At 44.0% G+C, this 25134-nt stretch overlaps 1 protein-coding gene across 2 annotated transcripts in view; it reads left to right on the plus strand.

Moving 5' to 3' along the window:
• Window positions 1–25134, plus strand: part of magixa (MAGI family member, X-linked a) — a 98669-nt gene that overhangs the window by 27216 nt on the left and 46319 nt on the right. For both annotated transcript variants that reach the window (XM_075475883.1, XM_075475882.1), the window contains exons 9-16: window positions 1950–2117; window positions 6349–6518; window positions 7763–7850; window positions 7958–8117; window positions 8218–8827; window positions 8922–8985; window positions 10071–10271; window positions 11193–11474. In XM_075475883.1, coding sequence (XP_075331998.1) covers window positions 1950–2117; window positions 6349–6518; window positions 7763–7850; window positions 7958–8117; window positions 8218–8827; window positions 8922–8985; window positions 10071–10271; window positions 11193–11474 — 1743 coding nt within the window. The remainder of the gene's footprint in view (window positions 1–1949; window positions 2118–6348; window positions 6519–7762; window positions 7851–7957; window positions 8118–8217; window positions 8828–8921; window positions 8986–10070; window positions 10272–11192; window positions 11475–25134) is intronic.

The raw sequence follows: 25134 nt of genomic DNA on the forward strand, positions 1-25134 counted from the left end.
GTTACTTCAGAATAATGTGACTCAAGTAAAAGTAAAAAGTATTCATCCAAATAATTACTTGAGTAAGAGTAAAAAAGGTGAAAAAACTACTCGAGTACTGAGTAACTGTTGAGTAACGTCTGATTTATTTGTTAACACAAGCATTCAATCAGACAGACAAAAATACTAAATAATCATCTTTAGGCCAATTAGAGTTCATCCAATTGATAAAATTAATTAATTAATTACAAAATAGCTTAAATTAAAATAATCCAGGTAAATTCAAGAACTTAAATAAAAAATAAAAGAGACTTAGGAAATGTTTAAAACATATGTAACCCATATGTAACCTAAAAAACAAACATTCATCTATCCATGGGGGGAAAAACGAGTTTAGGAAACTTAGCGCTACATGTTTCCTCAAGTTAGATGTTGAGTTTCTGCTGAAATGTGCGTTTGTTTTGGTTGCCACAGAAGACACATAATGTAGCTGCTGTTTCTCACTCTTTGTAAGGTAAACATGCTTTCAGTATGAGGCCTCGTCTGCGTCTTCATTTCCCACCGTTGGTTCTGACATTTTTCATCTGTTATTTTCACAAAATAAAATACCCGTTGCCTTTTATCATAGGGAAAGCCATTAGGATACAATTGGTGCTTTTGTTTTGAAAACAGGAAGTGAACCTACCCTCGTTGTAGCTAGCTTGAAACTGCCGTTTTGACAGGAAATGACGATCGGCGACGTCACGTTACGTTGCATCTTGGGTAGTTTGAGTATGAGTAGTAACCTCATGATGCATACCCAACATTTAGGAGAATCTAGTATGCATCCGGGAACTTAAAAAAAGTTAAAGTTAGTAGGAGTAGTGGGAGTAGTAGGCGGTTTCAAACATAGTCTCTTTCTCTGTCAGAATAAAACATTAAAATGAGGCGTAGAATACCAAAGAGGTAAGAAGAAAAGTAACCAGCTCATTGTAGCCTAATGTAGCGGAGTAAGAGGACAGTTTCTGCTGCACACATCTACTCAAGGAAAAGTAAAAAGTATAGAGATTTAAAACTACTCCCAGAAGTATAATGTTTTCAAAAACTTACACAAGTAAATGTGACTCGTTACTACCCACCTCTGGTGAGGACATGAATGAGTTCAGGGGTTCAGACTGTTTCTGAGGTTCTTATTATGAGCACAGCAGCCAGCAGGGGGCAGCACTGACCCACTGACATCCTGCTGCTTCAGGCCTTCGATTAACCCTCCTGTTTGTCCTGCGGGTCCAAAGTGAGCCACCACCATGTTTAGCTGTAGAAAATATACCTTAAACTATGTTTTTCCAACTTTAAATGTTATGCCTTTTCCTAAAGGGACCCCATCATTAGAAAAAGTCAGACTTTATGTTTGTTCATGTTTCCATGTGGGCTGTACACCACTAGGGTACAAAGATTGTCTTATGGGTCATTTTTGACCCGTGAATTATAAAAACATTTAAACAGCAGAAAAAGGTTTACTGTTTTTTTCCCTTTCAATATAATTAATTCAGAAGTAATTACTTCACATTTATATAATAGCAATAATAAACATTTATTATGTCAAAGAAAACTGAGAAAACAAGAAAACTGTTGGTCCGACTGACCAAAAAAAAAAAAAAAGTGTAATCCTGAAAACTGGTGATTGTCTTTTTGTATTGTGTAACAAAAAATACACGATAAAAAATTTATTGAATTGAGTTGAATAGATAAATAACAGGTGGTTTCATCATACTAAATAGATTTGGGATTTAAAATTCAATTCAGTTGCTTTATTTTGGGGCTTTGGTAGGGCGGGGCATTTCTGACCCGTAGGACAAAGGGAGTAAACACAATGTTAAGACCTCACAAAGGGTAATTGGCATCAGTGACTCACTGTTTACCCTTTACACCTCCACCTCTTCCCTCCTCCTAACTCATCCCTGCTGGTAACTCAGTTCCTCCTCTTGTCTCAGTCCCAGAGTTCATGGACCAGCCCGGCCAGCTGCAGGGCTACTCCATCCACACCCGGCTCTCCAAAGGTCCTCGAGGTTTTGGGTTCAACATCGTCGGAGGAAGTCGCCCCCGAGAGTTTCTGCAGGTGTACAGCGTCACACCTGGAGGCCCGCCCGCCCTCACCACAGGTACCGGCACACCTGGAGGAGGCGGGGCCAAACTGTCCCCGCCTGGAGGAGGCAGGGCCTAACTGTCCTCAGGTTTTACTGATCAGGACATAATGAAAGCAGCTGCTCCTCAGCAGGTTAAACTCAGAGAATCCAGCCACAGATCCACACTGTCTCATTATTTATGGAACACAAACACAGAAAAGCATAAAAAGCCGAAGTTCTGTCAGAACCAGAACCAGAACTTTATAAAAGCAGAACTTCTGTCAGAACTAAACCAGAACCAGAACCAGAACTCAGATCTCCATAAAAAGCAGAAGTTCTGTCAGAACCAGAACTTTAGGTTAGGGTTTGGGTCAGGTGACCACTGAGCTCTGAACCCAGGAGGATTTAACAGCTGTTTGCTCTCAGCTCTTTATTTTTCCCAACAATCGTACGATCTGGAACTAATCCGCCGGCTTTAATCCGTCCACTCACCTCGGATCACGTGGGCCAAGGATCAGCCGCAGGAATGTAACCGGGTCATGAAGCGATCCCAGGAGCTCAGGGACTGAGAACCCAAGGATCAGATCAGAAACCTGATGAAACAGGAACCTCAGGGAGGGAGAACCCAAGGATAAGATCAGGAACCTGATGAAACAGGATCCTCAGGGAGGGAGAACCCAAAGATAAGATCAGAAACCTGATGAAACAGGAACCTCAGGGAGGGAGAACCCAAAGATAAGATCAGGAACCTGATGAAACAGGAACCTCAGGGAGGGAGAACCCAAAGATCAGATCAGGAACCTGATGAAACAGGAACCTCAGGGAGGGAGAACCCAAAGATAAGATCAGAAACCTGATGAAACAGGATCCTCAGGGACTGAGAACCCAAAGATAAGATCAGAAACCTGATGAAACAGGAACCTCAGGGAGGGAGAACCCAAGGATAAGATCAGAAACCTGATGAAACAGGATCCTCAGGGAGGGAGAACCCAAAGATCAGATCAGAAACCTGATGAAACAGGAACCTCAGGGAGGGAGAACCCAAAGATCAGATCAGAAACCTGATGAAACAGGATCCTCAGGGAGGGAGAACCCAAAGATAAGATCAGAAACCTGATGAAACAGGATCCTCAGGGAGGGAGAACCCAAGGATAAGATCAGGAACCTGATGAAACAGGAACCTCAGGGAGGGAGAACCCAAAGATCAGATCAGGAACCTGATGAAACAGGAACCTCAGGGAGGGAGAACCCAAAGATAAGATCAGAAACCTGATGAAACAGGATCCTCAGGGAGGGAGAACCCAAAGATAAGATCAGAAACCTGATGAAACAGGAACCTCAGGGAGGGAGAACCCAAGGATAAGATCAGAAACCTGATGAAACAGGATCCTCAGGGAGGGAGAACCCAAAGATCAGATCAGAAACCTGATGAAACAGGAACCTCAGGGAGGGAGAACCCAAAGATCAGATCAGAAACCTGATGAAACAGGATCCTCAGGGAGGGAGAACCCAAAGATAAGATCAGAAACCTGATGAAACAGGATCCTCAGGGAGGGAGAACCCAAGGATAAGATCAGGAACCTGATGAAACAGGAACCTCAGGGAGGGAGAACCCAAAGATCAGATCAGGAACCTGATGAAACAGGAACCTCAGGGAGGGAGAACCCAAAGATAAGATCAGAAACCTGATGAAACAGGATCCTCAGGGAGGGAGAACCCAAAGATAAGATCAGGAACCTGATGAAACAGGAACCTCAGGGAGGGAGAACCCAAGGATAAGATCAGAAACCTGATGAAACAGGAACCTCAGGGAGGGAGAACCCAAAGATAAGATCAGGAACCTGATGAAACAGGAACCTCAGGGAGGGAGAACCCAAAGATAAGATCAGGAACCTGATGAAACAGGAACCTCAGGGAGGGAGAACCCAAGGATAAGATCAGGAACCTGATGAAACAGGAACCTCAGGGAGGGAGAACCCAAGGATCAGATCAGAAACCTGATGAAACAGGAACCTCAGGGAGGGAGAACCCAAGGATAAGATCAGGAACCTGATGAAACAGGAACCTCAGGGAGGGAGAACCCAAGGATAAGATCAGGAACCTGATGAAACAGGAACCTCAGGGAGGGAGAACCCAAGGATAAGATCAGGAACCTGATGAAACAGGAACCTCAGGGAGGGAGAACCCAAAGATAAGATCAGGAACCTGATGAAACAGGATCCTCAGGGAGGGAGAACCCAAAGATAAGATCAGGAACCTGATGAAACAGGAACCTCAGGGAGGGAGAACCCAAGGATAAGATCAGGAACCTGATGAAACAGGATCCTCAGGGAGGGAGAACCCAAAGATCAGATCAGGAACCTGATGAAACAGGAACCTCAGGGAGGGAGAACCCAAAGATAAGATCAGAAACCTGATGAAACAGGAACCTCAGGGAGGGAGAACCCAAAGATAAGATCAGGAACCTGATGAAACAGGAACCTCAGGGAGGGAGAACCCAAAGATAAGATCAGAAACCTGATGAAACAGGATCCTCAGGGACTGAGAACCCAAAGATAAGATCAGAAACCTGATGAAACAGGAACCTCAGGGAGGGAGAACCCAAAGATCAGATCAGGAACCTGATGAAACAGGAACCTCAGGGAGGGAGAACCCAAGGATCAGATCAGAAACCTGATGAAACAGGAACCTCAGGGAGGGAGAACCCAAGGATAAGATCAGGAACCTGATGAAACAGGAACCTCAGGGAGGGAGAACCCAAGGATAAGATCAGGAACCTGATGAAACAGGAACCTCAGGGAGGGAGAACCCAAGGATAAGATCAGGAACCTGATGAAACAGGAACCTCAGGGAGGGAGAACCCAAAGATAAGATCAGGAACCTGATGAAACAGGATCCTCAGGGAGGGAGAACCCAAAGATAAGATCAGGAACCTGATGAAACAGGAACCTCAGGGAGGGAGAACCCAAAGATCAGATCAGAAACCTGATGAAACAGGATCCTCAGGGAGGGAGAACCCAAAGATAAGATCAGGAACCTGATGAAACAGGAACCTCAGGGAGGGAGAACCCAAAGATCAGATCAGGAACCTGATGAAACAGGAACCTCAGGGAGGGAGAACCCAAAGATAAGATCAGGAACCTGATGAAACAGGAACCTCAGGGAGGGAGAACCCAAAGATCAGATCAGAAACCTGATGAAACAGGATCCTCAGGGAGGGAGAACCCAAAGATAAGATCAGGAACCTGATGAAACAGGAACCTCAGGGAGGGAGAACCCAAAGATCAGATCAGGAACCTGATGAAACAGGAACCTCAGGGAGGGAGAACCCAAAGATAAGATCAGGAACCTGATGAAACAGGAACCTCAGGGAGGGAGAACCCAAGGATAAGATCAGGAACCTGATGAAACAGGATCCTCGGGGAGGGAGAACCCAAAGATCAGATCAGAAACCTGATGAAACAGGAACCTCAGGGAGGGAGAACCCAAAGATCAGATCAGGAACCTGATGAAACAGGATCCTCAGGGAGGGAGAACCCAAGGATAAGATCAGAAACCTGATGAAACAGGAACCTCAGGGAGGGAGAACCCAAGGATAAGATCAGGAACCTGATGAAACAGGAACCTCAGGGAGGGAGAACCCAAAGATAAGATCAGGAACCTGATGAAACAGGAACCTCAGGGAGGGAGAACCCAAAGATAAGATCAGAAACCTGATGAAACAGGAACCTCAGGGAGGGAGAACCCAAGGATAAGATCAGGAACCTGATGAAACAGGATCCTCGGGGAGGGAGAACCCAAAGATCAGATCAGAAACCTGATGAAACAGGAACCTCAGGGAGGGAGAACCCAAAGATCAGATCAGGAACCTGATGAAACAGGAACCTCAGGGAGGGAGAACCCAAAGATAAGATCAGAAACCTGATGAAACATGATCCTCAGGGAGGGAGAACCTAAAGATCAGATCAGGAACCTGATGAAACAGGAACCTCAGAGTCTCCCATTAATGAGCCGACCCGCTGCTTCTAAAGCCGGTTCTGATCCAAACCCTCCGGGTGTGTCGGGTTCCCTGTTCGGTTCTGCTGCCTGAACCACAAACCGTCCCTCTGGGATGAGAACCTTTCCCCTGACCCATTCTGGCCTCTGTGTGGATCTCTGATCCGTCTCATTCCGGTTCAGCCCGGTCCTGAGATGTTCTGGTGGGTCGGCCCGGATGGTTTCCGGTTCAGCCCAGTCTCACCCTGTCTGTCTCCCCCGTCTCCCCCAGCGGACATCTTGGTCTACATCAACGACAGCTGTGTGCTGGGCCGCTCCCACAAAGAGGTGGTGGAGATGCTGAAGTCGGTGCCGATGGGTCAGAGCGTGGACGTGGTGCTGAGGAGAGGATACCCGATGCTGTACAACCCCGACGGCTGTCCCAAGCAGAGTCTGGAGACGGTACGAGTTACTAACCCGATGGTTACTAACCTGTTAGTTACTAACCCGATGCTGTACAACCCCGATGGCTGTCCCAAGCTGAGTCTAGAGACGGTACGAGTTACTAACCCGATGGTTACTAACCTGTTAGTTACTAACCCGATGCTGTACAACCCCGATGGCTGTCCCAAGCTGAGTCTAGAGACGGTACGAGTTACTAACCCGATGGTTACTAACCTGTTAGTTACTAACCCGATGCTGTACAACCCCGACGGCTGTCCCAAGCAGAGTCTGGAGGCGGTACGAACACGTTTAAACATTTCACAGTAGAAAGAGGACAGAAAAGACTAAAGAAAAGAGGGAAAGAAATAAAACTATTAGTACCCGATGGTTACTAACCTATTGGTTACTAACCCAATGGTTACTAACCCGATGGTTACTAACCTGTTGGTTACTAACCCGATGGTTACTAACCCGTTGGTTACTATCCCGATGGTTACTAACCCGATGGTTACTAACCCGTTGGTTACTAACTCGATGGTTACTAACCCGTTGGTTACTAACCCAATGGTTACTAACCCGATGGTTACTAACCCGTTGGTTACTAACCCCATGGTTACTAACCCGTTGGTTACTAACCCAATGGTTACTAACCCGATGGTTACTAACCCAATGGTTACTAACCCGATGGTTACTAACCTGTTGGTTACTAACCCGATGGTTACTAACCCGTTGGTTACTATCCCGATGGTTACTAACCCGATGGTTACTAACCCGTTGGTTACTAACTCGATGGTTACTAACCCGTTGGTTACTAACCCAATGGTTACTAACCCGATGGTTACTAACCCGTTGGTTACTAACCCCATGGTTACTAACCCGTTGGTTACTAACCCAATGGTTACTAACCCGATGGTTACTAACCTGTTGGTTACTAACCCGATGGTTACTAACCCGATGGTTACTAACCTGTTGGTTACTAACCCAATGGTTACTAACCCAATGGTTACTAACCCGATGGTTACTAACCCGTTGGTTACTAACCCAATGGTTACTAACCCAATGGTTACTAACCCGATGGTTACTAACCCGTTGGTTACTAACCTGTTAGTTACTAACCTGATGGTTACTAACCTGATGGTTACTAACCTGTTAGTTACTAACCCGATGGTTACTAACCTGATGGTTACTAACCTATTAGTTACTAACCAGTTGGTTACTAACCTGGTGGTTCATGCTGACCCGTGTTCTCTGACCTCCTGCAGCAGGCGCCCAGCGAGGCGTCCAACCCGACCCGCGGCCTGACGCACCTCACCTACAGCCGCACGCTGGACGCCAACGGCAGCACGCCAGGTCAGAGCCCCCCCCCCCCCCCGAGATGGTGCCGGTCAGCAGGTGAGCTGATCAGTGATTGGTCGACTCCTCCTGTAAGTTATCGTCTTTCTTTCGCCTTTAACCAGGACCGCCACAAACCCCGCCCTCCTACGCTGCTCAGCCAATGACCAATGGACTGACGGGCCCGCCCACCCCCACGTCCTCCGAGCCTCCACCCCCCCCAGAGAGGACGCCGCCCAACTACAGCGACTCTGATGGCGGCCCGTCCAACGCTGGAACACGAAGGTGAGTGACGGCGTGAGGCCGAGGCAGCGAGGTGGCGTCCGCCAGGTGGTGAGGTGGCGTCCGGCAGCTCCCTGCTCACCTGTGTTCTGTCTGCTCTCAGGTCGTCTCTGATTCGCTACAACAGCAGCACGCTGCCCACCCTCTCGTCCTCCTCGCTGCTCCTCCATCAGAGCTCCAAGTCGTCAGAGAGCGACCTGTCCACCTCCACTCTCCCCACGCCCTCATCCGCCCACGCCCTGTCCAAGCTGCCCCTCTCCCAGCCGGAGTCGGGCCTCCTCCAGAACTCCACCAGCAGCAGCAGCCACGCCCCCTCCTGCTCTACGCCGCCCTGTGCGGCGCCCACGCAGCGCCCGCCGATGCCCCAGACTTCTGTGGCCCTGAGCCCACCCAGAGACGTCCCACCCTGCGGCTTCAATGGCTGCCCGGCCAGCCACCAGGCGTCGTCCCCCGCCGCCCGGGGAAACCCGGGGCTGGTGCTCCCTCTGGGGGCCGGTTCCCCCGGGCCGGGCCCCGGCAGGGAGCTGGTCCCGGTGGCCGTGGGGCGCAGCGAGAGCGGCGGGCTGGGGTTCAGCGTGGCGGCCGGGGGACACGGGGGGCAGCAGGCGGTGGTGCGGCGGGTGTGGGACCGCCGGCAGTGCCCCTCGCTGCAGGCCGGAGACGCCATCGTGAAGATCAACGGCGCCGACGTGCTGAGTCTCAGTTTCACCCAGGTGAGCGCCGCTGGTTCTGATGAGCCTGCTGGTTCTGATGAGGCCCGGTTCCTCGACCCAAAGGAATAATAACCAGGATGTGTTTGCTCCTCAGGTGCAGAGAGTCCTGCAGGAACACACCAAGCAGGGAGAGGTGGTGCTGCTGGTCCACAGAGGAGGTAGGACCGGTTCTGATCCACCAGGGGTTTCAGTTTTCTATTCAAACTGTTGGTCACATGACGGATCACAGGATCCATCAGCTACAGACCTGTCCGGTTCTGTTTGGGTCTGCTGTCTCTGAAATGAGTTTCCTTTTAGTTCCAGCGCTCGGCGCCACCTGCTGGTCACATGACCCACAGACAGAAACAGCTGATTCAAGGCAGTCTGAACCCGGTGGGGTCACATGGCTGAAAGGATCAGATTATTAGCTGCCGTTAGCAACCGTAAGCAGCTGTTAGCAGCCGTTAGCTGCCGTTAGCAACCAGTAGCAGCCGTTAGCCGTTGCAGCTGCCGTTAGCAACCGTAAGCAGCTGTTAGCAGCCGTTAGCCGCTGTCAGCTGCCGTTAGCAACCGTAAGCAGCTGTTAGCAGCCGTTAGCCGCCGTTAGCAACCGTTAGCAGCCCTTAGCCGCCGTCAGCAACCGTTAGCAGCCGTTAACCGCCGTTAGCTTTCACCTGACTCCAGGGCTGTTGTCCTAAAACACCCAAAGAACACTCAGTGGGGTCACATGGCACTGAAAGGATCAGATTATTAGCTGCTGTTAGCCGCTGTTAGCTGCCGTTAGCAGTCGTTAGCCGTCGTCAGCTGCCGTTAATAACCGTAAGCAGCTGTTAGCAGCCGTTAGCCGTCATTAGCAACCGTTAGCAGCTGTTAGCCGCCGTCAGCAACCGTTAGCTACCGTTAGCAGCTGTTAGCTGCCGTTAGCAACCGTTAGCAGCTGTTAGCCACCGTCAGCAACCGTTAGCAGCTGTTAGCCACCGTCAGCAACCGTTAGCAGCTGTTAACTGATTAAGATGTCTACATGCACTAAATAACTCAGTCTGATTGTAATTTAGCCAATAATCCAATCCAGTCCAATTCTTAGTCAGATTAAGGTGTCTACATGCACTTAATACCTCAGTCTGATTGTAATTTAGCCAATAATCCAATCCTTTCAGTGCCATGTGACCCCACTGACTGAAACCCTTCAGAACTCTTCAGAACCCTTCAGAACTCTTCAGAACTCTTCAGAACTCTTCAGAACTCTCCCTCCTCCCTCCCCCAGGTCCCGTCTCCTCACCCGTCGTCACCCCCAACCTCTACAAGCCCCTCCCCTCCCCTCATGTCCCAGCCACGCCCTCCTCAGCGGAGCTGCCTTCCCCGTCCACGGGTGCCTTGCTGGGGGGCGTCCCCCTGCTCAGCCAGGCTGGCTTGGCCCTCGAGGGTCCCCAGGAGGGCCACCTGCCAGCTGCAGGGACTCACCAAGGTCAGTGTTCTGCTGCAAGCCGTTAAAATAAGTACTTTGTTTTATAGGAATATATATATATATATGTTCTTATTTTATCAACAGAATATTCAGTTTTACTTTTCTGTGAATAACTGATAACTTAACTGATATTCAATAAGATCATTTACAGTAATGACAGCAGATAAGAGCAGTTTGGGGTTCCTCAGGGGTCCATCCTTGGCCCCCTGTGATTCATCAGTTATCAAATCAAATCAAATTTATTTATATAGCACATTTCATGTACAAAACAGTTCAAAGTGCTTTCCATAAAATAAAAGCATTGCAGCAGGGAGTGTAAGAAGCATTAATAAAAAAATACATATAAATATAAAGAGAAACAAATAAAATAATTTAAATGAATTTAAAAACAAGCAACAGTCCAGATGAGTTCAAAGATATCGTGCAGATTTCATGCATAAACACATGAGAAAAGAAATGTTTTTAACCTGGATTTAAAAATGTCTACAAGTAAAACAAAGCTTACTTTGTTTTATAGGAAAATATATATATATGTTCTTATTTTATCAACAGAATGTACTTTTCTGTAATAACTTATGGAACTTAACCGATGTACGGCTGGAAAAATTAGCCTAAAATGTATTAAGACTTTGGTAAAATGAGCCTAAAATGTATTAAAACTTTGGTAAAATGAGCCTAAAATGTATTAAAACTTTGGTAAAATGAGCCTAAAATGTATTAAAACTTTGGTAAAATGAGCCTAAAATGTATTAAAACTTTGGTAAAATGAGCCTAAAATGTATTAAAACTTTGGTAAATTGAGCCTAAAATGTATTAAGACTTTAGTAAAATGAGCCTAAAATGTATTAAAACTTTAGTAAAAATGAGCCTAAAATGTATTAAAAGAACCCGTCCTCAGTGGGACTCCTCCTTGTTTCCCAGGTGCCCCGGCGGCCCAGACCCCAAACGGGGCCCCGGCCTCGGCCCTCATCCAGAGCACCAGCTTCCTGGACTCGGTTCCCGTCACGCTGACCTTGGAGCCCCGCGACCTGCTGGGAGTGGAGGAGAGCGCCGGGGGGCCTCCGGTCCGAGGGGGAGGAGCTCCAGGGGCGGCCACCAAGGACGGGAGGGGAGGGGGCGGAGCCAAGACGACGGAGGTGGAGCTGAGGAGGCGCCCAGGGGAAGGCTTTGGATTCGTCATCGCCTCTCAGGAAGTGAGCGGAGGTGGGTGATGTCATCGCGTTAATGTGACGGGGGAATGCGTGGAGTCGTGTTTTTATGATTCTTCTCCATCCTGGGAAATCCTGGGAAATCCTGGAAAATCCTGGAGAATGTGTTCAGTTCACATGTTTACTTATTTTTGAACAAGAGCAACAAAAACGTGACTTCATAGCTGTGAGCTAAAAGTTTGGTATAAAATGTTTAAAGAAAAGATCCAGTATTACAGCATCTGTTGGTAACCAGCTCTGTGATCCTCCTCCTTTCCTGTTAGCGCTCTGTCTGCAGTCTCTGTCTGCCCGGATAGTCTTAAAGCTATCGATTTTATGAGTAAATCTCACTGAAGGAGTTTGGTGCTCCACAAGGTGCTGCTATAGGCTCCTTTTAGTCAAATTTCAGGCTCCTTTCAGACTCCTTTTAGCCTAATTTTAGTCTCCTTTTAGCCTAATTTTAGCCTAATTTTAGCCTAATTTTAGTCTCCTTTTAGCCTAATTTTAGACTCCTTTTAGGCTCCTTTTAGTCTCCTTTTAGGCTCAGGAACAGGAACCAGAAGTTCTATAACGATGAATTCATTACTGTTTTCAGGAGGTTTAATGTTCCTATTTACAGACGTGTGTGTTTGTTAAAGGAAACACTGTAAACTTTAGTTTAGACACATGAATAGTTTTTGTATTTTTCTGTGATTTTCTCAGCATTTCCACCTTTGTTTGCTCTGTATTTACATGTCTGGTGTTGGTGCAGTTTATTTAAAAGGTCTTTCTCAGGTTGCTCCAACAGGTTACTGTTCAAAGAGACTCACAGCCCAGGTGGGCAGGTAGTGTGGGGGGGGTCTTACCTGTGGAAAGGACCCCTACAGGAGGCGGTAATTCAAACCATGAAAGGTGGCAATCTTACCACTGAACTTTCTAGTGTTTACAACTTTCTTGTTGCCATGGTAACACATCATAAACAGGTGTGAAAACCTCTAATCGGAGACGGTTCTGACGGTTCTGACGGTTCTGACGGTTCTACGTGTTGGACCAAAACAGCTGCATTTAAAACGGGTTCATCTTTCAGTCTGAGCTCTGTTTTTAGGCCCGTTTCCATAAAATTCTTCTTCCCTGTTGAAACACTTGAATAATAATAATAATATAATAATAGTAATAATCAGCCTTTGGTTCTGGAATATCTTTGCTGTAAAACTTGTTGTTGTCACAAGCGTTCCTCAGATTAATCTGCGATGGAAAGGTGAGAGGAGCATTAATACAACCAGGACCTCCCAGGTCCGGTCCGGTTGGTCCGGGTAAGGGTTAGGTAAGGGTCCAGTCCGGGCGGTCCAGTCCGGTTGGTCCGGTCTGGTCTCCTGCAGGGCAGCAGTTGGACTCTCTGTGCTGGTTCAGCTTCCAGATGAACGACGCTGATGAGGAGCACTCAAACACATCACCTCCCCCCTCCTCTGGAAACAACAATCCTCTCTGCTGTTGGCCGCCCCCCCCGTGTGCTGCCGTCCCTCCCACCGCTTACTGCTCTGCTCGCTGTGGCCCCGCCCCCTGCTTATATGTGGCCCCGCCCCTTGTTGTGGCCCCGCCCCCTGCTGCCTCCCTCCCTGCAGCTCACTCTCAGTCTCACTCGCCTGCTGTCAGAGGCGCAGCCGGAGGCTCAGCTGGACGGTTCCCTGGTGTTCTGTGCTGTTCTGTGGTGTTCTCCGGGTTCTCCGTGGTGTTCTCCGGGTTCTCCGTGGTGTTCTGTGGGGTTCTCCGGGTTCTCCGGGTTCTGGTCTGGACGGGTCATCATGTTGGAGCGGCTGCAGTCGGCTCTGAAGACGGTGAAAGACGCCAAACGTAAGTGGGACGGCTTTGATGTCCTCTGTGGGACGCTGTGGAGCTCAGAGTCTGTTTGGGAGGAAAAAGTTGATCTGGGAGATTTAAGGCTCTGAGGTTTGGGTTCTGGAGGAGGAGCCAACAGAACCTCAGGTTTCTGTCAGAGAACCACCAAATGACCAGAAAGGGTCCCAAAGGTGTCTGAAAATATGAATTATTTACAGAAACCTGATTCATTCTGTCCTGATCAGCAGTTCTGCAGCTTCCTGGAGCTCTCTGAGTTTCTCTTTGGACATTTTCTGCTTCTACCCTCATCTTCAGTCCAGTCCTTGTACCTTAACTCTGAGCTGTGAAGCATTCAGGCAGGAAAAAGGCTCCTAACTCAAGGGATGAACCAGTATTGTGTCCAGCTTAGCAAAGAAGCCGTTTTAAACTGGATCTTTAGGCACTTTGTTCCCAGCAGCCTGTCACAGAGACACATCATTTGTTCCCATTTCTTTAGCTGCATCTGTGAAAAACAGAAAAATTTACAGATTAGTGAAAAAAAAGCCAAAAATTAGCAACAAATAGATTATTTTTACAAGGAAAAAAGGTTAAATTTGCACGTTTGGAAGGAAAAAGAACAAATTTATGTGAATTGTTACATTACAGGAAAAACGAGGCTATTGATTGAAATTAAAAAGTGGAAAGAAAGATTTTCACATTAAGACTGATGGTGAAAGTTGTTTTTCTCCAGTTCTTCCTCATTTGCTCACGACTCTGTTATGAACACATGTTATGAACACATGAACGAGGCTTTGTGCCGATTCTCTGTGAGATGACATGGATGACGTGTCGCTGAGGTCACCGTCTCAGTCACTTACGGCAGGAAAATGTGCTCTTCATTAACTTTTACATTTACAAACTTTTCGTCGGGTAATAGAAAGTTAAAAGGAAAAGGACGAACATAGAACATCAGGTCTCTGATAGAACATCAGGTCTATGATAGAACATCAGGTCTATGATAGAACATCAGGTCTATGATCGAACATCAGGTCTATGATTGAACATCAGGTCTATGATCGAACATCAGGTCTATGATAGAACATAAGGTCTCTGATCGAACATCAGGTCTATGATCGAACATCAGGTCTATGATAGAACATCAGGTCTATGATCGAACATCAGGTCTATGATCGAACATCAGGTCTATGATTGAACATCAGGTCTATGATAGAACATCAGGTCTATGATAGAACATCAGGTCTATGATCGAACATCAGGTCTATGATCGAACATCAGGTCTATGATAGAACATCAGGTCTATGATCGAACATCAGGTCTATGATCGAACATCAGGTCTATGATCGAACATCAGGTCTATGATAGAACATCAGGTCTATGATAGAACATCAGGTCTCTGATCGAACATCAGGTCTCTGATAGAACATCAGGTCTATGATCGAACATCAGGTCTATGATAGAACATCAGGTCTATGATCGAACATCAGGTCTATGATCGAACATCAGGTCTATGATCGAACATCAGGTCTATGATAGAACATCAGGTCTCTGATCGAACATCAGGTCTATGATCGAACATCAGGTCTATTATAGAACATCAGGTCTATGATCGAACATCAAACATCAGGTCTATGATCGAACATCAGGTCTCTGATAGAACATCAGGTCTATGATCGAACATCATGTCTATGATCGAACATCAGGTCTATGATAGAACATCAGGTCTATGATAGAACATCAGGTCTATGATCGAACATCAGGTCTATGATCGAACATCAGGTCTATGATAGAACATCAGGTCTATGATCAAACATCAGGTCTATGATCGAACATCAGGTCTATGATTGAACATCAGGTCTATGATCGAACATCAGGTCTATGATAGAACATCAGGTCTATGATCGAACATCAGGTCTCTGATAGAACATCAGCTCTATAATCGAACATCAGGTCTCTGATAGAACATCAGGTCTATTATAGAACATCAGGTCTATGATCGAACATCAGGTCTATGATAGAACATCAGGTCTATGATCGAACATCAGGTCTCTGATAGAACATCAGGTCTATGATAGAACATCAGGTCTATGATCGAACATCAGGTCTCTGATAGAACAACAGGTCTATGATCGAACATCAGGTCTATGATAGAACATCAGGTCTATTATAGAACATCAGGTCTATGATCGAACATCAGGTCTATGATAGAACATCAGGTCTATGATAGAACATCAGGTCTATGATAGAACATCAGGTGTATGATCGAACATTAGGTCTATGATAGAACATCAGGTCTATGATAGAACATCAGGTCTATGATCGAACATCAGGTCTATGATAGAACATCAGGTCTTTGATTGAACATCAGGTCTATTATAGAACATCAGGTCTATGATTGAACATCAGGTCTCTGATAGAACATCAGTTGTATGATCGAACATCAGGTCTATGATCGAACATCAGGTCTATGATCGAACATCAGGTCTATGATCGAACATCAGGTCTATTATGGAACATCAGGTCTATGATAGAACATCAGGTCTATGATAGAACATCAGTTGTATGATCGAACATCAGGTCTATGATAGAACATCAGGTCTATGATCGAACATCAGGTCTATTATAGAACATCAGGTCTATGATAGAACATCAGGTCTATGATCGAACATCAGGTCTGTTATAGAACATCAGGTCTATGATCGAACATCAAACATCAGGTCTATGATCGAACATCAGGTCTATGATTGAACATCAGGTCTATGATTGAACATCAGGTCTATGATAGAACATCAAACATCAGGTCTATGATTTAACATCAGGTCTATGATTGAACATCAGGTCTATGATTGAACATCAGGTCTATGATAGAACATCAGGTCTATGATAGAACATCAGGTCCATGATCGAACTTCAGGTCTATTATAGAACATCAGGTCTATGATCGAACATCAGGGCTATGATAGAACATCAGGTCTATGATAGAACATCAGGTCTATGATCGAAAATCAGGTCTCTGATAGAACATCAGGTCTATGATAGAACATCAGGTCTATGATCGAACATCAGGTCTATGATCGAACATCAGGTCTATGATAGAACATCAGGTCTATGATCGAACATCAGGTCTATGATCGAACATCAGGTCTATGATAGAACATCAGTTGTATGATCGAACATCAGGTCTATGATCGACCATCAGGTCTCTGATTGACCATCAGGTCTATGATCGAACATCAGGTCTCTGATCGAACATCAGGTCTATGATCGAACATCAGGTCTATGATTGAACATCAGGTCTATGATTGAACATCAGGTCTATGATAGAACATCAAACATCAGGTCTATGATTTAACATCAGGTCTATGATTGAACATCAGGTCTATGATTGAACATCAGGTCTATGATAGAACATCAGGTCTATGATAGAACATCAGGTCCATGATCGAACTTCAGGTCTATTATAGAACATCAGGTCTATGATCGAACATCAGGGCTATGATAGAACATCAGGTCTATGATAGAACATCAGGTCTATGATCGAAAATCAGGTCTCTGATAGAACATCAGGTCTATGATAGAACATCAGGTCTATGATCGAACATCAGGTCTATGATAGAACATCAGGTCTATGATCGAACATCAGGTCTATGATAGAACATCAGGTCTATGATCGAACATCAGGTCTATGATCGAACATCAGGTCTATGATAGAACATCAGTTGTATGATCGAACATCAGGTCTATGATCGACCATCAGGTCTCTGATTGACCATCAGGTCTATGATCGAACATCAGGTCTCTGATCGAACATCAGGTCTATGATCGAACATCAGGTCTATGATCGAAAATCAGGTCTATGATCGAACATCAGGTCTATGATTGAACATCAGGTCTATGATCGAACATCAGGTCTATGATAGAACATCAGGTCTATGATCGAACATCAGGTCTCTGATAGAACATCAGGTCTATGATCGAACATCAGGTCTCTGATAGAACATCAGGTCTATGATCGAACAACAGGTCTCTGATAGAACATCAGGTCTATGATAGAACATCAGGTCTATGATAGAACATCAGGTCTATGATCGAACATCAGGTCTCTGATAGAACAACAGGTCTATGATCGAACATCAGGTCTATGATAGAACATCAGGTCTATGATTGAACATCAGGTCTATGATTGAACATCAGGTCTATGATAGAACATCAGGTCTATGATAGAACATCAGGTCTATGATAGAACATCAGGTCTATGATCGAAAATCAGGTCTCTGATAGAACATCAGGTCTATGATAGAACATCAGGTCTATGATCGAACATCAGGTCTATGATAGAACATCAGGTCTATGATCGAACATCAGGTCTATGATCGAACATCAGGTCTATGATAGAACATCAGTTGTATGATCGAACATCAGGTCTATGATCGACCATCAGGTCTCTGATTGACCATCAGGTCTATGATCGAACATCAGGTCTCTGATCGAACATCAGGTCTATGATCGAACATCAGGTCTATGATCGAAAATCAGGTCTATGATCGAACATCAGGTCTATGATTGAACATCAGGTCTATGATCGAACATCAGGTCTATGATAGAACATCAGGTCTATGATCGAACATCAGGTCTCTGATAGAACATCAGGTCTATGATCGAACATCAGGTCTCTGATAGAACATCAGGTCTATGATCGAACATCAGGTCTCTGATAGAACATCAGGTCTATGATAGAACATCAGGTCTATGATAGAACATCAGGTCTATGATCGAACATCAGGTCTCTGATAGAACAACAGGTCTATGATCGAACATCAGGTCTATGATAGAACATCAGGTCTATTATAGAACATCAAGTCTATGATAGAACATCAGGTCTATGATCGAACATCAGGTCTCTGATAGAACATCAGGTCTATGATAGAACATCAGGTCTATGATAGAACATCAGGTCTATGATCGAACATCAGGTCTATGATAGAACATCAGGTCTTTGATTGAACATCAGGTCTATGATAGAACATCAGGTCTATGATAGAACATCAGGTCTATGATAGAACATCAGGTCTATGATCGAACATCAGGTCTATGATAGAACATCAGGTCTTTGATTGAACATCAGGTCTATGATAGAACATCAGGTCTATGATAGAACATCAGGTGTATGATCGAACATCAGGTCTATGATAGAACATCAGGTCTATGATAGAACATCAGGTCTATGATCGAACATCAGGTCTATGATAGAACATCAGGTCTTTGATTGAACATCAGGTCTATGATAGAACATCAGGTCTATGATAGAACATCAGGTCTATGATAGAACATCAGGTCTATGATTGAACATCAGGTCTATGATTGAACATCAGGTCTATGATAGAACATCAGGTCTATGATAGAACAACAGGTCTATGATCGAACATCAGGTCTATGATTGAACATCAGGTCTATGATCGAACATCAGGTCTATGATAGAAAATCAGGTCTCTGATAGAACATCAGGTCTATGATCGAACATCAGGTCTATGATCGAACATCAGGTCTATGATAGAACATCAGGTCTATGATAGAACATCAGGTCTATGATCGAACATCAGGTCTATGATAGAACATCAGGTCTCTGATCGAACATCAGGTCTATGATAGAACATCAGGTCTATGATCGAACATCAGGTCTATGATTGAACATCAGGTCTCTGATCGAACATCAGGTCTCTGATAGAACATCAGGTCTATGATCGAACATCAGGTCTATGATAGAACATCAGGTCTATGATCGAACATCAGGTCTATTATAGAACATCAGGTCTATGATCGAACATCAGGTCTATTATAGAACATCAGGTCTATGATCGAACATCGAACATCAGGTCTATGATTGAACATCAGGTCTATGATCGAACATCAAACATCAGGTCTATGATTGAACATCAGGTCTATGATTGAACATCAGGTCTATGATAGAAAATCAGGTCTATGATAGAACATCAGGTCCATGATCGAACTTCAGGTCTATTATAGAACATCAGGTCTATGATCGAACATCAGGGCTATGATAGAACATCAGGTCTATGATCGAAAATCAGGTCTATGATAGAACATCAGGTCTATGATAGAACATCAGGTCTATGATCGAACATCAGGTCTATGATCGAACATCAGGTCTATGATAGAACATCAGGTCTATGATCGAAAATCAGGTCTATGATAGAACATCAGGTCTATGATCGAAAATCAGGTCTATGATAGAACATCAGGTCTCTGATCGAACATCAGGTCTATGATAGAACATCAGGTCTATGATTGAACATCAGGTCTATGATAGAACATCAGGTCTATGATCGAACATCAGGTCTATGATTGAACATCAGGTCTATGATCGAACATCAGGTCTATGATCGAACAACAGGTCTATGATCGAACATCAGGTCTATGATAGAACATCAGGTCTATGATTGAACATCAGGTCTCTGATAGAACATCAGTTGTATGATCGAACATCAGGTCTATGATCGAACATCAGGTCTATTATGGAACATCAGGTCTATGATAGAACATCAGGTCTATGATAGAACATCAGTTGTATGATCGAACATCAGGTCTATGATAGAACATCAGGTCTATGATCGAACATCAGGTCTATTATAGAACATCAGGTCTATGATAGAACATCAAACATCAGGTCTATGATAGAACATCAGGTCTATGATAGAACATCAGGTCTATGATCGAACATCAGGTCTATTATAGAACATCAGGTCTATGATCGAACATCAGGTCTATGATTGAACATCAGGTCTATGATAGAACATCAGGTCTATGATCGAACATCAGGTCTATGATAGAACATCAGGTCTATGATCGAACATCAGGTCTATTATAGAACATCAGGTCTATGATCGAACATCAGGTCTATTATAGAACATCAGGTCTATGATCGAACATCGAACATCAGGTCTATGATTGAACATCAGGTCTATGATCGAACATCAAACATCAGGTCTATGATTGAACATCAGGTCTATGATTGAACATCAGGTCTATGATAGAAAATCAGGTCTATGATAGAACATCAGGTCCATGATCGAACTTCAGGTCTATTATAGAACATCAGGTCTATGATCGAACATCAGGGCTATGATAGAACATCAGGTCTATGATCGAAAATCAGGTCTATGATAGAACATCAGGTCTATGATAGAACATCAGGTCTATGATCGAACATCAGGTCTATGATCGAACATCAGGTCTATGATAGAACATCAGGTCTATGATCGAAAATCAGGTCTATGATAGAACATCAGGTCTATGATCGAAAATCAGGTCTATGATAGAACATCAGGTCTCTGATCGAACATCAGGTCTATGATAGAACATCAGGTCTATGATTGAACATCAGGTCTATGATAGAACATCAGGTCTATGATCGAACATCAGGTCTATGATTGAACATCAGGTCTATGATCGAACATCAGGTCTATGATCGAACAACAGGTCTATGATCGAACATCAGGTCTATGATAGAACATCAGGTCTATGATTGAACATCAGGTCTCTGATAGAACATCAGTTGTATGATCGAACATCAGGTCTATGATCGAACATCAGGTCTATTATGGAACATCAGGTCTATGATAGAACATCAGGTCTATGATAGAACATCAGTTGTATGATCGAACATCAGGTCTATGATAGAACATCAGGTCTATGATCGAACATCAGGTCTATTATAGAACATCAGGTCTATGATAGAACATCAAACATCAGGTCTATGATAGAACATCAGGTCTATGATAGAACATCAGGTCTATGATCGAACATCAGGTCTATTATAGAACATCAGGTCTATGATCGAACATCAGGTCTATGATTGAACATCAGGTCTATGATCGAACATCAAACATCAGGTCTATGATTGAACATCAGGTCTATGATTGAACATCAGGTCTATGATAGAAAATCAGGTCTATGATAGAACATCAGGTCCATGATCGAACTTCAGGTCTATTATAGAACATCAGGTCTATGATCGAACATCAGGGCTATGATAGAACATCAGGTCTATGATCGAAAATCAGGTCTATGATAGAACATCAGGTCTATGATAGAACATCAGGTCTATGATCGAACATCAGGTCTATGATCGAACATCAGGTCTATGATAGAACATCAGGTCTATGATCGAAAATCAGGTCTATGATAGAACATCAGGTCTATGATCGAAAATCAGGTCTATGATAGAACATCAGGTCTCTGATCGAACATCAGGTCTATGATAGAACATCAGGTCTATGATTGAACATCAGGTCTATGATAGAACATCAGGTCTATGATCGAACATCAGGTCTATGATTGAACATCAGGTCTATGATCGAACATCAGGTCTATGATCGAACAACAGGTCTATGATCGAACATCAGGTCTATGATAGAACATCAGGTCTATGATTGAACATCAGGTCTCTGATAGAACATCAGTTGTATGATCGAACATCAGGTCTATGATCGAACATCAGGTCTATTATGGAACATCAGGTCTATGATAGAACATCAGGTCTATGATAGAACATCAGTTGTATGATCGAACATCAGGTCTATGATAGAACATCAGGTCTATGATCGAACATCAGGTCTATTATAGAACATCAGGTCTATGATAGAACATCAAACATCAGGTCTATGATAGAACATCAGGTCTATGATAGAACATCAGGTCTATGATCGAACATCAGGTCTATTATAGAACATCAGGTCTATGATCGAACATCAGGTCTATGATTGAACATCAGGTCTATGATAGAACATCAGGTCTATGATCGAACATCAGGTCTATTATAGAACATCAGGTCTATGATCGAACATCAGGTCTATTATAGAACATCAGGTCTATGATCGAACATCAGGTCTATGATCGAACATCAGGTCTATGATTGAACATCAGGTCTATGATTGAACATCAGGTCTATGATAGAACATCAGGTCTATGATCGAACATCAGGTCTATGATTGAACATCAGGTCTATGATCGAACATCAGGTCTATGATCGAACAACAGGTCTATGATCGAACATCAGGTCTATGATCGAACATCAGGTCTATGATAGAACATCAGGTCTATGATCGAACATCAGGTCTATGATCGAACATCAGGTCTATGATCGAACATCAGGTCTATTATGGAACATCAGGTCTATGATAGAACATCAGGTCTATGATAGAACATCAGGTCTATGATCGAACATCAGGTCTATTATAGAACATCAGGTCTATGATAGAACATCAAACATCAGGTCTATGATAGAACATCAGGTCTATGATAGAACATCAGGTCTATGATCGAACATCAGGTCTATTATAGAACATCAGGTCTATGATCGAACATCAGGTCTATTATAGAACATCAGGTCTATGATCGAACATCAGGTCTATGATCGAACATCAGGTCTATGATTGAACATCAGGTCTATTATAGAACATCAAACATCAGGTCTATGATCGAACATCAGGTCTATTATAGAACATCAAACATCAGGTCTATGATAGAACATCAGGTCTATGATCGAACATCAGGTCTATGATCGAACATCAGGTCTATGATCGAACATCAGGTCTATGATCGAACATCAGGTCTATGATCGAACATCAGGTCTATGATCGAACATCAGGTCTATGATCGAACATCAGGTCTATGATCGAACATCAGGTCTATGATCGAACATCAGGTCTGTGATGGGCTGAAACCTCTCCTGGATTCTCTGATCAGTTTCACATTCAAACCATAATTTAGCAGATTTTCCCATCCCCCACCTTCCTCCTTCCTCTCCTTTCTCCTGTCCTGCCTTCGCTCTCTCCTCCTCCTCCTCAATCGTTATCAGCTCTCAGGAATGTCTGAAATATTTTCACCTCATTGAAACTAACTGAAGTTCAGGGTGTGTGTGCTATCTTTGTGTTGACCTCTCTGAGTTTCTGACCTTGTTAGGACCTTTTTCTGTTTTTTTTTGTGTTTTTTTGTGTTATTTTGTAGTTTTTGTGTTATTTTATGTTTTTTTTCTGTGTTATTTTTTAGTTTTTCTGTTTTGTTATCCGTTTTTGTCTGTTATTTTGTAGTTTTTCTGTTACTTTGTGGTTTTTCTGTGTTATCTTGTAGTTTTTCTTTGTTATTTTTGGTTTTTATGTGTTATTTTGTATTTTTTCTGTTTATATTGTGGTTTTTCTGTTTTATTTTGTGTTTTTTCTATTTTCTTTTGTAGTTTTTCTTTTTTCTTTTGTAGTTTTTCTGTTTTGTTTTGTGTTTTTTCTGTTTTATTTTGTAGTTTTTCTTTTTTCTTTTGTAGTTTTTTCTGTTTTATTTTGTGGTCTTCTGTTTTATTTTGCGGTTTTTCTGTGTTATTATTGACTTTGGGTCAGATTTCCCCTCCTCTTCGTCTTCCTTTCCTGTTTGTGTTGTCAGTATTTTGGAGTTCTGGTTCTGCCTCAGTTTTTCTCTCAGTGCTGATAGCTTAGTTTCCGGGTTAGTAGTGAAACTCAGTCCACCTGTTGGGTCCTCAGCTCCACCCTCATCAGTCTCCGCAGTATAAAAGCTCCTTTGTTTGTCTCAGTCTTTCAGATCTTCAGCATCGCGCTCATCATCTGTTCTTCGCTCATTTTCTTTTCCCAGTTTAGTTTATTTTATTCTGAAGCAGAACCTGCAGCTTTAACTTAATCCCAGATGTTTCCTCCACGCCGGCGTGTTCGTCTCAGTCCGGTCGGTTTTATTTAGATTTATTTTCACAGCCTTTATATTTACTGCAGATGCTTTAACTAGATGAGCAAATGAATAAGTCAGAGTGTAATTTAATGAAAGCAGCTGCTGTTTTTATAAATCAAACCAAACTTATCCCGCTGGTTAACACCCCCCCCCCCGCGCCGGTAACATCTGTCCTCTGAAAGTGTTTAATCAGCATTCCGTCCTGAGTTAAATGACTCTGCAGGGATTATCGGCTCCCATCAGAACCCGTCTGAACACAGCAGGTCACTGAGGATGCTTCTCTCTGGACTGGCAGAGGGAACTCAGCTCAGGTTTTCGTCACAGAAACCCGTTTACCGACTGAAACGCGTCACACGGAGGTTCTGAAGCTGATGGCAGAACCTCAGGGACAGAAAGAGACGAACTGATGGATTTTAGTGTCTGTCAGACAGCCGGCAGCCAACCCTTCACCCATAATAAAGCAGTGATTATCTCAGGATGATCAGAAACTGGTCCAACGCAGCCTGCAGGACCGGGGATGTCATGTCTTCATGTTGTCATAGTTACGGGCTTGTTACCTGGAAGGTGAACATGGATTTCACTGACTCATTCTCATGGGTTTACCCAGGTTTTAAAAACCTGTTTCAACAAACTACTTTTGCAGTGAAATTACTTTAAAAGAGCATCAAAGTAACCATGAAAAACCGAACCAGAACCAGGAGAGAGGAGAGGTTCTCCTTCACTGCCGCATCATTTCTCTGACCCTTTGTTTGAGACAAAGTTTGGGTGAATTTTCTCTTTGAGTCAGATAAAACATGTTCAAATCTGATTGTTTTCTCACCTGTTGAAGAATACTTTGAGTGGTGGATTAATCCACATTTGGTGCTCTGGGCAGTAGGAAGGTTTTGGATAAAATGAGCTCTGTATGACATATCATGATGTATCAGGACATATCATGATGTATCAGGACATATCAGGACATATCATGATGTATCAGGACATATCAGGACATATCAGGACATATCAGGACATATCAGGACATATCATGATGTATCAGGACATATCAGGACATATCAGGACATATCAGGACATATCAGGACATATCAGGACATATCATGATGTATCAGGACATATCA

This window comes from Odontesthes bonariensis, chromosome 10 (genome assembly GCF_027942865.1).
Source record: "Odontesthes bonariensis isolate fOdoBon6 chromosome 10, fOdoBon6.hap1, whole genome shotgun sequence".
NCBI classification, from domain to species: domain Eukaryota; kingdom Metazoa; phylum Chordata; class Actinopteri; order Atheriniformes; family Atherinopsidae; genus Odontesthes; species Odontesthes bonariensis.